The 12,500-nt window shown below is 35.4% G+C and overlaps 1 protein-coding gene across 1 annotated transcript in view; it reads left to right on the top strand.

The window, feature by feature from the left end:
- LOC113816330 (uncharacterized) overlaps positions 1-12,500 on the top strand; it is an 18,189-nt gene that overhangs the window by 4,160 nt on the left and 1,529 nt on the right. Inside the window, exons 4-24 of the mRNA XM_027368376.2 lie at positions 1,054-1,214; positions 1,489-1,648; positions 2,381-2,521; positions 2,830-2,902; positions 3,220-3,443; positions 3,731-3,949; positions 4,283-4,426; positions 5,091-5,258; positions 5,621-5,786; positions 6,093-6,208; positions 6,363-6,452; positions 6,645-6,870; positions 7,335-7,524; positions 7,747-7,930; positions 8,531-8,726; positions 9,082-9,308; positions 9,985-10,146; positions 10,394-10,522; positions 10,909-11,051; positions 11,535-11,625; positions 12,095-12,256. Coding sequence (XP_027224177.2) covers positions 1,054-1,214; positions 1,489-1,648; positions 2,381-2,521; positions 2,830-2,902; positions 3,220-3,443; positions 3,731-3,949; positions 4,283-4,426; positions 5,091-5,258; positions 5,621-5,786; positions 6,093-6,208; positions 6,363-6,452; positions 6,645-6,870; positions 7,335-7,524; positions 7,747-7,930; positions 8,531-8,726; positions 9,082-9,308; positions 9,985-10,146; positions 10,394-10,522; positions 10,909-11,051; positions 11,535-11,625; positions 12,095-12,256 — 3,372 coding nt within the window. The remainder of the gene's footprint in view (positions 1-1,053; positions 1,215-1,488; positions 1,649-2,380; positions 2,522-2,829; positions 2,903-3,219; positions 3,444-3,730; positions 3,950-4,282; positions 4,427-5,090; positions 5,259-5,620; positions 5,787-6,092; positions 6,209-6,362; positions 6,453-6,644; positions 6,871-7,334; positions 7,525-7,746; positions 7,931-8,530; positions 8,727-9,081; positions 9,309-9,984; positions 10,147-10,393; positions 10,523-10,908; positions 11,052-11,534; positions 11,626-12,094; positions 12,257-12,500) is intronic.

Genomic DNA, 12,500 nt, shown 5'->3' on the forward strand with positions numbered 1-12,500 from the left:
ATATATATATATATATATATATATATATATATATATATATATATATATATATATATATATATATATATATATATATATATATATATATATATATATATATATATATATATATATATATATATATATATATATATATATGTATAATATATAATGTATTATGTATATCTATATTTATTTTTGTTAGTGTTGTTAGCAAGGTAATATATAATGTGAGGGATTTTCTATTTATTTATTACCGCTTTAGAATGCCTGGAATAAACATGCATGGCCATTGGGATTTTCATTTTTTTTATTTTGCTTATATATAGACAACTCCAAAAGTACCTATTCACCAAGGAGTCAAATACAAGGCCCACATGACCATGCCTGTTTAATTGATTCCTTGAATTTTCAGGAAGAAAATTGATTTTATTGCTATTAGTATTGTTGATAGGCAAATGTTGTAATGGAAATGATAATGATAGTAATAATACTAATGATGGTACTGATGATAATGATAATGATAATTGTAATAAAAATGATGGTGATGATAACTTCACTAATGATAATAATTATGACAATAGTAATAATAATAATAATAATAATAATAATAGTAATAATGATGATAATAGTAATAATAATAGTGATGATAATGATAACAATAGTAAAAATGATAATGGTCATGTTAAAGCTAAGGATGAGGATAATGATATAATGAAATGATCATAGTATTAGTAAAACAAATCAAAGAAAATTAACAGAATTCAGTAAAGAGACAGTGAAATCAGGTAGGTCTGGTAATTGACTCCTTGTTGACCAAGTGCTTGTGAAGCCATTCATGTACAAACAAAAGGAAACCAGAGTGGACCGTGTATATAGCCGGTGCTAATCAGGAAAAACTGAATAAAATTTCATCTTGTCTTCGTTTCTCTCCATCTGATTACATCATATCTTCTCTTCCTCTTCTTTTTCTTCATCTTCATATTAGTGTTATTTGCATTCTTCTTATCTTAAAGAAAATCATGAGTTCTTCCGTACTTATATTTTTCAAGTGCCATCCTGCTCTTTTTCCAGTGCCAGCAGCTTGTGTATGCATGTAACGGCTGGAGCGTAGAGACAGTGGAACACCTTGGTGACCGTTACAATGGTTACCACCCTATACAGCAGTCTTTGGCGGGATTCTATGGGACCCAGTGTGGTTATTGTTCTCCGGGAATGGTCATGACAATGTATGGGTAAGTTGGAAGAGATTTTACTGTATTACCATCTATGGACCTTTTTTTTTTTATTGTATTGTTGTCTTTTGCTTCACAGGCTTCTCCTCTCATATGTGTCTTATTTAAGTAAAAATAATCCATAAATGTTTTTTTCCCGTGTAGTCAGGAGAATTATATCATTCACTTGCATATTTTTAGCCTGAATTGATAAGACTCAAATTTCTAAAGTCTGTCTAGAGATTGTTAATTTTACCACCCATATACATTATTTTTATTATCTTTTATATTCCAGTCAGCAAAAATCATCAGCAACTTTGACTGCATCTCAGGTGGAGAAATCCCTAGATGGAAATCTCTGTAGATGTACTGGGTACCGTCCAATTCTTGAGGCTTTCAAGGCATTGGCGGATGATGGAGATCAAGCACTCAAAAACAAGCTGGTTGACATTGAGGTAAGTTGGAGACAGAGAAAAATAACTAATTATTAGATAGTGTATGCAGAGAATTAAGTTGATATATTGTGTATGTAGATCTTGTTTTAAGAGAGTGTAAGAATTAGTGATAGAGAGAGAGAGAAAGAGTGTGTGAGTGAGTGAGTGAGTGTATGAGAGTGTGAGTGAGCATATGAGTGTGTGTGTGTGTGTGTGTGTGTGTGTGTGTGTGTGTGTGTGTGTGTGTGTGTGTGTGTGTGTGTGTGTGTGTGTGTGTGTGTGTGTGTGTGTGTGTGTGTGTGTGTGTGTGTGTGTGTGTGTGTGTGTGTGTGTGTGTGTGTGTGTGTGTGTGTGTGTGTGTGTGTGTGTGTGTGTATGTGTGTGTGTGTGCGCGTGTGCGTGCGTGCTTGTATGTGCATAGATGTGCGTGCATGCTTGTATGTGCATAGATGTGCGTGCGTGCTTGTATGTGCATAGATGTGCGTGCGTGCTTGTATGTGCATAGATGTGCGTGTGTTTTGTAAGAATGAGATGATACTTTATTATTATTATTAATTTTTTTTTGCATATTTTCCAGTCATATTTTATAAGGATCTTTCTTTTCTGGATTACATTATGATTATATCCTTTTTCTTATACAAAATCAACTTACCCAAAGTTCAAAATTATTTGTTCAAATAAGTGAATTAAGAATTCCATGACGACTTACCATTACAATTAACAGTATTACCCATATGTTAAAAAATACAACAGGATGCATTTAAGACCAAGTGCCCAAAGACCGGCAAATGTTGCACGGGAAGTTGCAGCTCGAAAAAGACTGCTCCTGTTCCTGCCAAACAGAGGGAGATCACAGTGCAAGGAGTTAAATGGTTTTATCCAACGAGTCTTTCGGTAAGTTCCTTGTAGTTTTGTTACGAAGGTATGTTAGTGATTTTTGTATGCTCTTAGTTTTGAAATGATTATTCATCAATTTAAAGGAATAAGTGACAAAGTACTGTTGTCAGTTACACCCAATGCTACTTGTTTGACTGGCATCTTGGGGATGAGAAATTTAAGCGTTTGCATGTAACGCTGTCTAGAGGAAAAGAAAAAGAGAAGATTGTGCTATGGAACCTCTTTTGTAGTGTTGCTATAGATTATAGGGCTTATCTGTTCTTTTTTTATTTATTTGTATCTTTTTTATAAATTAATCTTTTCAGAGCCTGTACAGCATCTTGGACCAGCTAACTGAGGGGGAAAAAGTGCGTATTGTTGGTGGTAATACAGGACAAGGTGAGCTATACTACAGAGTGATAGATTTTCATGCTAGCATATTTATTTTTGTAGATGTATATTTACCTCTCTGTGTATCTACCTATCTCTTCATCATTATTTATCTACCCGTCTACTAATTTATCTATCTATCTATCTATCTATGTGTATATATCTATCTATCTATCTATTAATTCATATATTCATATAACAAGAACTTTCCTTTGGTATTCATATATTATCATAATCATTATCATTTTCATCTTTTCTTTCTTCTATTTTCTCTCACTTTTATGCACTTTCATATGCCCAGTTTTAATTCCATGCTACAATTCTAGGTGTGTACAAAAACGACGGCCCTTTCGATGTATACATTAGCACAAGCAATGTACCAGAATTGTATACAGTAGAAGAGAACACTGGAGAAATTACCCTAGGGGCTAATGTGAGCTTGAAGAGAGCAATCGAGGTCTTTGAGGAAGCGGCAGGAAACCCAGGATTCCAGCACCTAAAGGAGCTCGCTAAACACTGGGGGGTTGTGGCTAATGTTGCAGTGAGAAATGTGAGTTTGTGGCTCTTGAGGTGTTTTTTAATGATGTTGGTGTTCGTAAATTCAAATTTTTCATCTTAGATTTTGAATAAAAGAATTATTTGAATATAGGGAAAATTAATAGAAAACAGAGGAGTGAAAGAGATATTTAGATAAATAGTAATAAGATATTTAATAAAAAGATTTATATATGTCTATATGGATACAAGTGCAGATGATCATGAAATAATGAACTGTGATAAAGTAGTGAAATTATTCAGATAAGGAGAATACACAAACTGATGCATTCTACTCAACAGGTTGGCACAATTGCCGGAAACCTGATGATGAAACACACCCATCAAGAATTCCCCTCAGATATATTCCTGACACTTCTTGCGGCCGATGCACAGCTTGCTATAGGGAGCTCTCAAGATGCATCTGTTGCTTACGTCTCACTGGAGGATTTCTTGCTGACGGACATGCAGAAGAAAGTGGTTACAGCTGTGAAATTGCCATCTTTGGCTGCCGACATCCAGGTCAGTTTCTTTTTTTTAAGGGATTTTTTTTTTTTTTTGTATTATATGCATGAGGTTTAAAAAATAGGAAAAAATGCCCTTCTAAGACACTTTTGAAAAGGCTGAGTCATTTTTAGTTTATTAAGAATTATATCTTGTACTTTGTTTTAATGGATATATATATTTTTTTTTATCCTTTACCTAACTGATTTTACTGATTTAGGAGAGAGAGAGAAAAAGAACATTAGAATGAGAGATACATAAAGATCTTTCCAAAATTACAGTTACCTAAATATTGTGTCATATATTTCTCTTCCAAAATCTTGTCTCATATATATATTTCTCCCCTTTCAGATTAGAAGCTTCAAAATCACCCCACGTGCCGTCAATGCGCATGCCTACGTAAATGCAGCTTTTCGGTTCCAAGTTGATGAGAATGATGGATTTTTAGTCAAGTCGAAGCCTTTTCTACTCTATGGGGGAATCAATCCAAATTTTGTAAGTCATTTTGGATATTGTTTATATATTTCCTGTTAACTTTTTTTATTGCTTTACACCTCACACAAAAGGGAAACTTTGTAATCTGTGTAATGTAGTTGTTATTATTATTATTACTATCATCATCATGCTTATTGTTATTTTTTATTACTGGTATTGTTGTTGTTATTAATATGTTTTTTTATTGCCACTGACCTACTGCCACTGTTTTTGTTTCTTTATTGTTATTGTTATTATCATTGTTATTGTTATGATTGTGAGTATTACTACAATTATGAACAAGATTATAATTATTGCTATTTTAAGTGTAATAATTATAAATTATTGATATTATTTTATTGTTATTTTTATCTTCCTGATGTATATAGACCTGTTGTGAGAGAGATCTTCTACAGCAAAATTGCTTTCCTGGTAGCTGGTTGTCGTGGTTAACTTCATTGTGGTGTCTCGGTGTAGTCAAATTAACTGAGATGTCTGTTGCTCCCATGGCTCAGGAGCTGATATCAGTAGTGGCAGTTCACTTCCATGGCATTAGCCCCATTGAATGTTTAAATGTTTTTGTTATGGAAGATTTATGAAGCCAAAACTTATCAATCGACAATGATTAATAGAAGATTTTTTTATTTTTCTAATGAAATTGGGATTATTCTGTTTGTCAATGCAGATTCACGCAGCCAATACCGAGGACTTTCTCACTGGACGTCGGCTTACAGAACAAGGCTTGCTGACAGAAGCTGCAGAGATCCTAGCCACGGAGGTTCTCCCAGATGCCTTACCCCAGGACTCATCACCAGCATATAGGCTGTCACTAACACAGAGTTTGCTCTATAAGGTTTGTATGTGTGTGTGTGTGTGTGTGTGTGTGTGTGTGTGTGTGTGTGTGTGTGTGTGTGTGTGTGTGTGTGTGTGTGTGTGTGTGTGTGTGTGTGTGTGTGTTCATATATGCATGCCTTTTTTTGTGTCCTGCATAGAATGTAATGGAATTTACATTTTTTTTGTGAAATAATAGTCATGTCTTTGAAGAGAAACTAAAAACTGACATTACCTGTTTTGCTATCATAGTTTTTGATTTGCATGTTATAGAAAAGATGCAGATCCTGTCTTAGGTAGCCAAAGGAGATGAAACATACTCTTTTTCCCCTGATCAACTGACAACATTTTTGATTGTCTTTTCTTGTAAATATATGCTTACAGGCTGTAATAAGCATTTTGGGAATCGAAGCATCAGCGCAGAATCTGAGTGCGGCTACTCTGATTGAGCGGCCTGTCTCATCCTCAAAGCAGACTTTCGATGAGAACCCAGAGCTGTGGCCTGTCGGGAAGCCAATCCCCAAAGTTGAAGCCATAACACAAGTGGCAGGTTTGTGCTTTGTACTTAGTTTTGTCTTTTCTTTAGACTATCTTTTTCTTTTATTATGTGTTAAAAATTAAGATGATTTGTTTGGTGGATCAACAATTTTATTTTAAGGAATAGATTGTTTTAGAAATTGTCCTTAAATAAAAACAGTAATGGTGTTTATTAGTACGTATTCATAGATCTCATCAATAGATTACTTGTCCCAGTTACAGCCTTGTATAAATGAATAATTTCACCAGCATGAACCTAGGAACAAGGAGTTAGTAGCGGTAATATGTCTTAGACTAATGTATGTTTATTTTTTTCCAGGAGAGGCTACCTTTGCTAATGATGAGCCTACGCAGCCTCATGAACTTCATGGTGTTTTTATTCAGTCATCTGTTGGTTCAGCTGATATCGTGTCCATTGATACATCTGAGGCACTTGTAAGTTGATTAAGATTGCATTTTATTTCTTATTTGATTTAATTACTTGAAACTTTTTATGTATATTTAAAATTTTAAGACAGGATGTAGGACCAAAAGTAAAGGTTGTCGTTGATGCAAACTTGTTCAGTGTGCAGTAATGGGTCTGTTACAGAGCTTGCCTGGAGTGGTGGCAGTAATTACAGCTGAAGACATACCAGGTATTAATGACTTTACTGCAGAAGCTGGTACAGAGGCAGAGGAAGTGAGTTTTTTTGCTTTGCTTAATTTTCTTTTGATGATATATTTTGATGTTTAGATAAGTGGATAGATGGATAAAAACTGGTCATTTTATATACACATACATACATATATAAGTGTATAGTTGCATATGAATTATATCTTGAATCTAATCAGAGTCATCGATTTACATGATCCTTCCCTATACTCTCATCAGGTTTTTGCAAGTGGCAAGGTCTTGTATGCAGGACAGGGCATTGGTTTAGTCATTGCCGAGAGCTATGATGTCGCAAGTCAAGCTTCAAAGATGGTTAAGGTTGAGTATGCAAATGTACAGAAGCCCATCTTGACAATTAAGGATGCATTGGATAACGGGAATGTACAACCAGACTACAATCTCATAACTGGGAAGAGGGAGCCCGTGATAGTGGGTGATGTTGAAGGTATGAAATCATCATATTGGACTCTGAGGAGCGTTATATTTATATGTTATTATATTGTGATTTATATATCAATCTCCATTTTGCTCTTTGAATTTACATATCTGTGAATGTGTTTTGGGTTTGGCTTGTTTTTATTACTTGGTGTTATTGGTAAAGATGGCACCAGTTCTTGCTTACCTCCGTCTTGTAGTTAGATTTTGAAGATTTTGAAGAGTGGTGCCATGAAAAAAATAGGAGTGCACTGGATGTTTTTACAGGGATTAATTACAATGTTGCCAGCATAAAGAAGGAGGGGTTGATTGTCATCATTAACAAAGATTAACACAATTGCTGTCACTATTGTTGTTGGATTGAAACAGACACAGCAAGTGATCCTTATGATTTTTTTTTTTTTTTTTTTGTGGGGTAGTCCTTATTATTGATGAATTTATAATATTTTATAAGTGATTGCCTGCCTATTGCAGCTGGATTCAAAGCAGCATCGCATGTCATCGAGGGAGAATTCGACATGGGTTTCCAGTTCCACTTCCCACTTGAACCCTTGGCTGCTCGTGTAACACCCATAGAAGATGGATATGATGTCATCGTTACATCCATTTGGCCAGCTGAAGTGCAGTCCTCAATTGCACAGGTCCTTGGTATTGATGCTAATAGGTAAGGAACATGAATATTGAAAATGGTAATAGGTAAGGAAGGGCTCTATATGAATACTGAAAATGGTAATAGGTAAGGAATAGCTTCATATGAATATTGAAAATGATAATAGGTGAGGAAGGACACTATATGAATATTGACAAACCACTCAACATTTCCATTTCTCAAAAGGGATATGCATTTGATAAACCAGTGACTTATATCCCCTCCTCATCCCTCCAGCATCAATACATCGGTGAGGCGCGTTGGAGGTTCGTTCGGGGGGAAGATCAGCCGAGCCCACATGGTCAGCACAGCAGCTGCAGTTGGGGCCTGGAAAACGCATCGTCCTGTTCGGGTTGCGCTCAATCTCAAGATGTTCATCACTCTCATTGGCGGACGAGATCCCTTTTACTCCAAGTATAAAGTATGTTTGGATTGATCATTTGCTTTGGTTGATGTTATTTTTGTATTGATTTTGTTTATTGATATGTGATTTTATTATTATTATTATTATCATTATTATTATCATTATTACTGTTGATGTTATTTTCTTTTTGTTTTTCATTTTTTGATAATGTTTTTGTTTTTTTTATCATCATTCTTTTTGTTATCAATATTTTCATTGCAGTATTATTGTTGCTTTCATTATATGTATATATTTTTTGTTTTTTTAGCTATCATTATTTTTCTCTATAAAATTGCAATTATTGCTTATGTATATTATCAATATCACCACGTTTTTATCAGCTTTTTTGCCTTGCTTGTTTCCTTATTTCAACTTCATTTGATGGCCTTATCCATGAATGCAAAACTGGGATGGAAGTTCTCAGTTAAGAAATGAGTATATGTTTCAATAGATCAAAGATTATGAGATATATGAAGAATGTTTTATTTCTTTGAATATCTGCACATGCTCTGTGTTTGTGAATTTATTTCATATACTGATGAATAATAAAGATTGCATTTGTTAATTACTGTTTCCAAGGCTTTGCAAGAAAGTACATTATTTGTATGTATATTATAGGTTGGCTTTGATGACTTCGGCAAACTAGTGTCCGTTGACCTGGACATTGTATCTGATTCTGGTTGTTCTGCCAACGAAGCTTCTGCTGGTCTTGGTGCTGCTTATGCTAGCAATGTCTATTACTGTCCGAACTGGCTTCTCAAACCCTCCGTCGTAACAACCAACACGCCCTCAAACACATTTATGAGGTCACCAGGTTAGGAGAATTTGATTTTAGAAGAGAAGTAAACTAAGGTACTAAGGAAGTAGTGTGGGTAAATCTTGTGTGGGTTCCTGTTAAAGTGAATTGAAATTCAGATATAAGAACGTGTGATTGCTGATAGTGTTGAGGTGCAGCAAAAGTGTAATTTTCATTTATCAATTCTAGGGGAGATTAAGGTGTTAAGGTGTTAATGAAAAGGCATTCTTGATATAATGTATGATTAAATAGCTCAATTTTGGTAAGATGATAGCCCCTTTGTTATTAATTATATGTAAATGAATGCTCTTTTGGCAGGAATAGAAAGCAATATTAGATGTAATGATACTTATCTTTGTACTGTGCTTTCCAGGTATTTTCCAAGGCATAGTGACAATAGAAAGTATAATGGACCACATTGCCCATTACCTTGGGCGAGACCCCCTGGAGGTGAGGGAGGTCAACTTAGCTCCTGCTGGGGCTGAGCGACCATCAGCTGATCCGATTGTGAAAAACGTGTTTCAGGAGGACATCCTTCCGTTACTGAAGGAGAGCTCAGAGTATGAATTAAGGCTGGAAGAGGTGAATGCTTATAATCAGGTGAGTTGTAGGGGTTTGCTTGTTAATAGCTCTTTGTAGGTGGTATGCCTTTTCTTGGGAGTCATTAATAAAGGAAAATGAAGGGTGTTTATATGTTGTAGCTGAGAAATCTTAGTGTGTGAAATGTGTGCCTTTATTTTGTTATTAGACTATTCCAGTTTAATAGACTGTAAAAAGGATATGGTTTATAGCTTAAGCCTGATATTGTGATTGTGTATTAGGTACATTTATATTATATTGGCATTTTTGGAATGTGTGAAATGAGAATAAGGCAGAAAATAATGAGCCAGTTATGGGAGAGTTTATCTTCAGTTATTTAGAGTTGGCAGTGTATGATGGAAATTGTGTGATAGGAAATTGTGAATGAAGGATGGTATTCAGAACTAAATTTAATTCATTTTAAGAAGTAACATCAACATGTGTGATTTATATCTCCTGCTTTGAGAAGTGATTTTATTCCATTTATGCCTGTTCTGTAATTTTCATGAGAAATTTTGATCGTGGTATGCTACGATCATTTTCTTCTATTATATCTCTGGATTTCAACTGATACAGGAAGAGATAGAATAATTATTATCCTTTAAAGGTTCTGTATTACCCTGTGAAAATAAGAAGAATTATTTTTTTTCCTTATATCAAATTTTTAGTGTGTGCATTGTTCACTTTATCCCTTCAGAATAACAGATGGCGCAAGAGGGGAATAGCGATCATGCCCATGTGTTTCAACCTTGGTTATCCCGACTTCCGTTTTGGGGTGTTGGTTAACATCTACAGCCATGATGGAACCGTGTCCATTGCACATGGAGGCATTGAAATGGGGCAGGGATTGAATACAAAGGCAGGTGTCTAGACTGAATGGGTATACATATCTGTATTTATTTTTTGAAATGACAATCATTAATGATGATTCTTTTCTGGTTTCATATACTTATTCTGTATATCTATGAAAGAAGAAGAGAAAAAGTAGTCAAAATGAAAAATATGAAAGGAAATCAAGCTCATTCCAAAATGACAAAGGTTATGATGACCACAATAAATTCATTGATACATTAAGTTAATATGTCATACCAAATGTTTTCTACTAGGCTGTGCAGGTAGCGTCACACATTCTTGGAGTGCCAGTGGCCAAGATAAAGGTCAAGGCAACAAGCACAACCACCAATGCCAATTCGACCCACCAGGGTGCCACTGTTTGCTCAGACATTGTGCTTCTGGTGAGTTTTATGACTAATGACTTTTTAAAATTATTTTTTAGGTTTGATATGTTTTTTTTTTTTGTATTATTAATACTTTAATGAATAGATGTACTGAGAAATGTGTTCCTTGTATCGGATATTTATTTTTTGGTGATATGTTTTTATATTCTTTATTCATCATCAAGGACTGTGTTGAATGTTTTAGTATTATTGTTATTATTTATGTTGCACTTTTTAGATATCTCATTTTATATATTTATCGGTATTATTACAATTATTCCTGTTTTTAGTTTCATATTCATTAATACATGTTAAGTATGAGGCTCTTCCACATAGTTTTTTGTCTATCCAAGCTCAAATTACTCATTGGAAGCAAAAATCCACTTAGATGTATTTATGCACAGGGTGTCAAGAAAGCATGCGAAAACCTCCGAGCACGGCTGGATTCCACAAGAGAGAAGCTCAGTAAGGAAGGCAAAGATGTCAGTTGGGCTGAGCTTGTCAAGATATGTAAGAGCTCTGATGTTGATCTCAGTGAGAGAATTTGGTGAGATTTTGAGTCACTTGTTCGTATCTCTCTGTCTCTTTCTCTCTTTCTCTCTGTCTCAATTGCTCACTCCCTCCTTTTTCCCCTTTATCCTCCCTCCCTCCCTCCCTCTCTTTCTCTTACCCTTGTCCCCTTCCTAGCTACCTCTCCTCCTCCCTCTCCTCTCTCTCTCTCTCCCTTCCATCCCCCTTCCTCCCTCTCCTCTCTTTCTCCCTTCTCTCTTCTCCCTCTCCTCTCTCTCTCCCTTCCCTCTCCTCTCCCTCTCCCTTCCCTCTCTTCCTCCCTCTCCCTTCCCTCTCCTTCTCCCTCTCCTCCTTCCTCTCCTCCTTCCTCTCCTCTCCCTCCCCCTCCCCCCTTTTCCATCTTTAGAACTGTTCTCTTTCACTGTACATGTTGTGCTATAAAAAGTTTTAAAGACCCATAATCCAGAGTGATGTAAATAATTTTTATGACAAAAAAAGATAACATAACTCTTGTTTCCAGGACTAAGATGAGTGAGTACCCGAATGCCTATGACATCTGGGGAGGAGTTTGTGCGGAAGTAGAGGTGGACGTTCTCACGGGACAGTTCATGGTAGGTGTTGGAGAATGTCTTCATCTTCAGTTTTTTTTTTTCATCTTCTTTTTCTTCTTCATCTTCAATGTAAGCATGTGTTCCCCATCTTTTTTTTTTCTTCTTCACTTAATTTTTCTTGTCTTTTTGTTCTGTCCTTATGACTTCTTCTCATGCACACACACACACACACACACACACACACACACACACACACACACACACACACACACACACACACACACACACACACACACACACACACACACACACACACACACACATATTTATATATTTCCCCCAATTCATGACTGCATAAAAAAAGAAAAAGTATTGTTTTTTATGGTCTTTAACATGTGTCAATAAAACACAGTCTTTAATTCTGTATAGAAGTAGTACCAAATTATGGATATGAAAGATGATTTTTTAGACATCGTAGACCATTGATTAGGTCAGGAATGTTTTTCAATCTCCCTGTTGTACATTTCAGATACGCCAAGTAGACCTCATAGAAGACTGCGGCAAAAGTCTGAGCCCCTACGTAGACATTGGTCAAATTGAGGGGGCCTTTGTCATGGGGTTAGGCTTCTGCACTTTGGAGAAAGTTAAGTTCAACTCAGAAACGGGAGAGAAGTTGTCCAATGGGACGTGGGTAAGTAATCCATTTTATTTTAAGGGTTGTGGTATGCCAAGATTATATCATGAACAAGGGTGCAATAACGAATATGTCCATATATACTGAAGTCTTTTTTTAAGGCATGTTTTTTGGCTTGGCATTTTCTTTTACTGGTAGTTTTAAGGATAGATTATTGATACACAAATGCATAGATTAAAAGTTAAATGGTTGTAGACAAATATATGATATACAGAGTTACTGTAAATTTAGTAAGAGAGAT

The sequence above is a fragment of the Penaeus vannamei genome, chromosome 5, assembly GCF_042767895.1.
Source record: "Penaeus vannamei isolate JL-2024 chromosome 5, ASM4276789v1, whole genome shotgun sequence".
In the NCBI taxonomy this organism is placed as follows: Eukaryota; Metazoa; Arthropoda; class Malacostraca; order Decapoda; family Penaeidae; genus Penaeus; species Penaeus vannamei.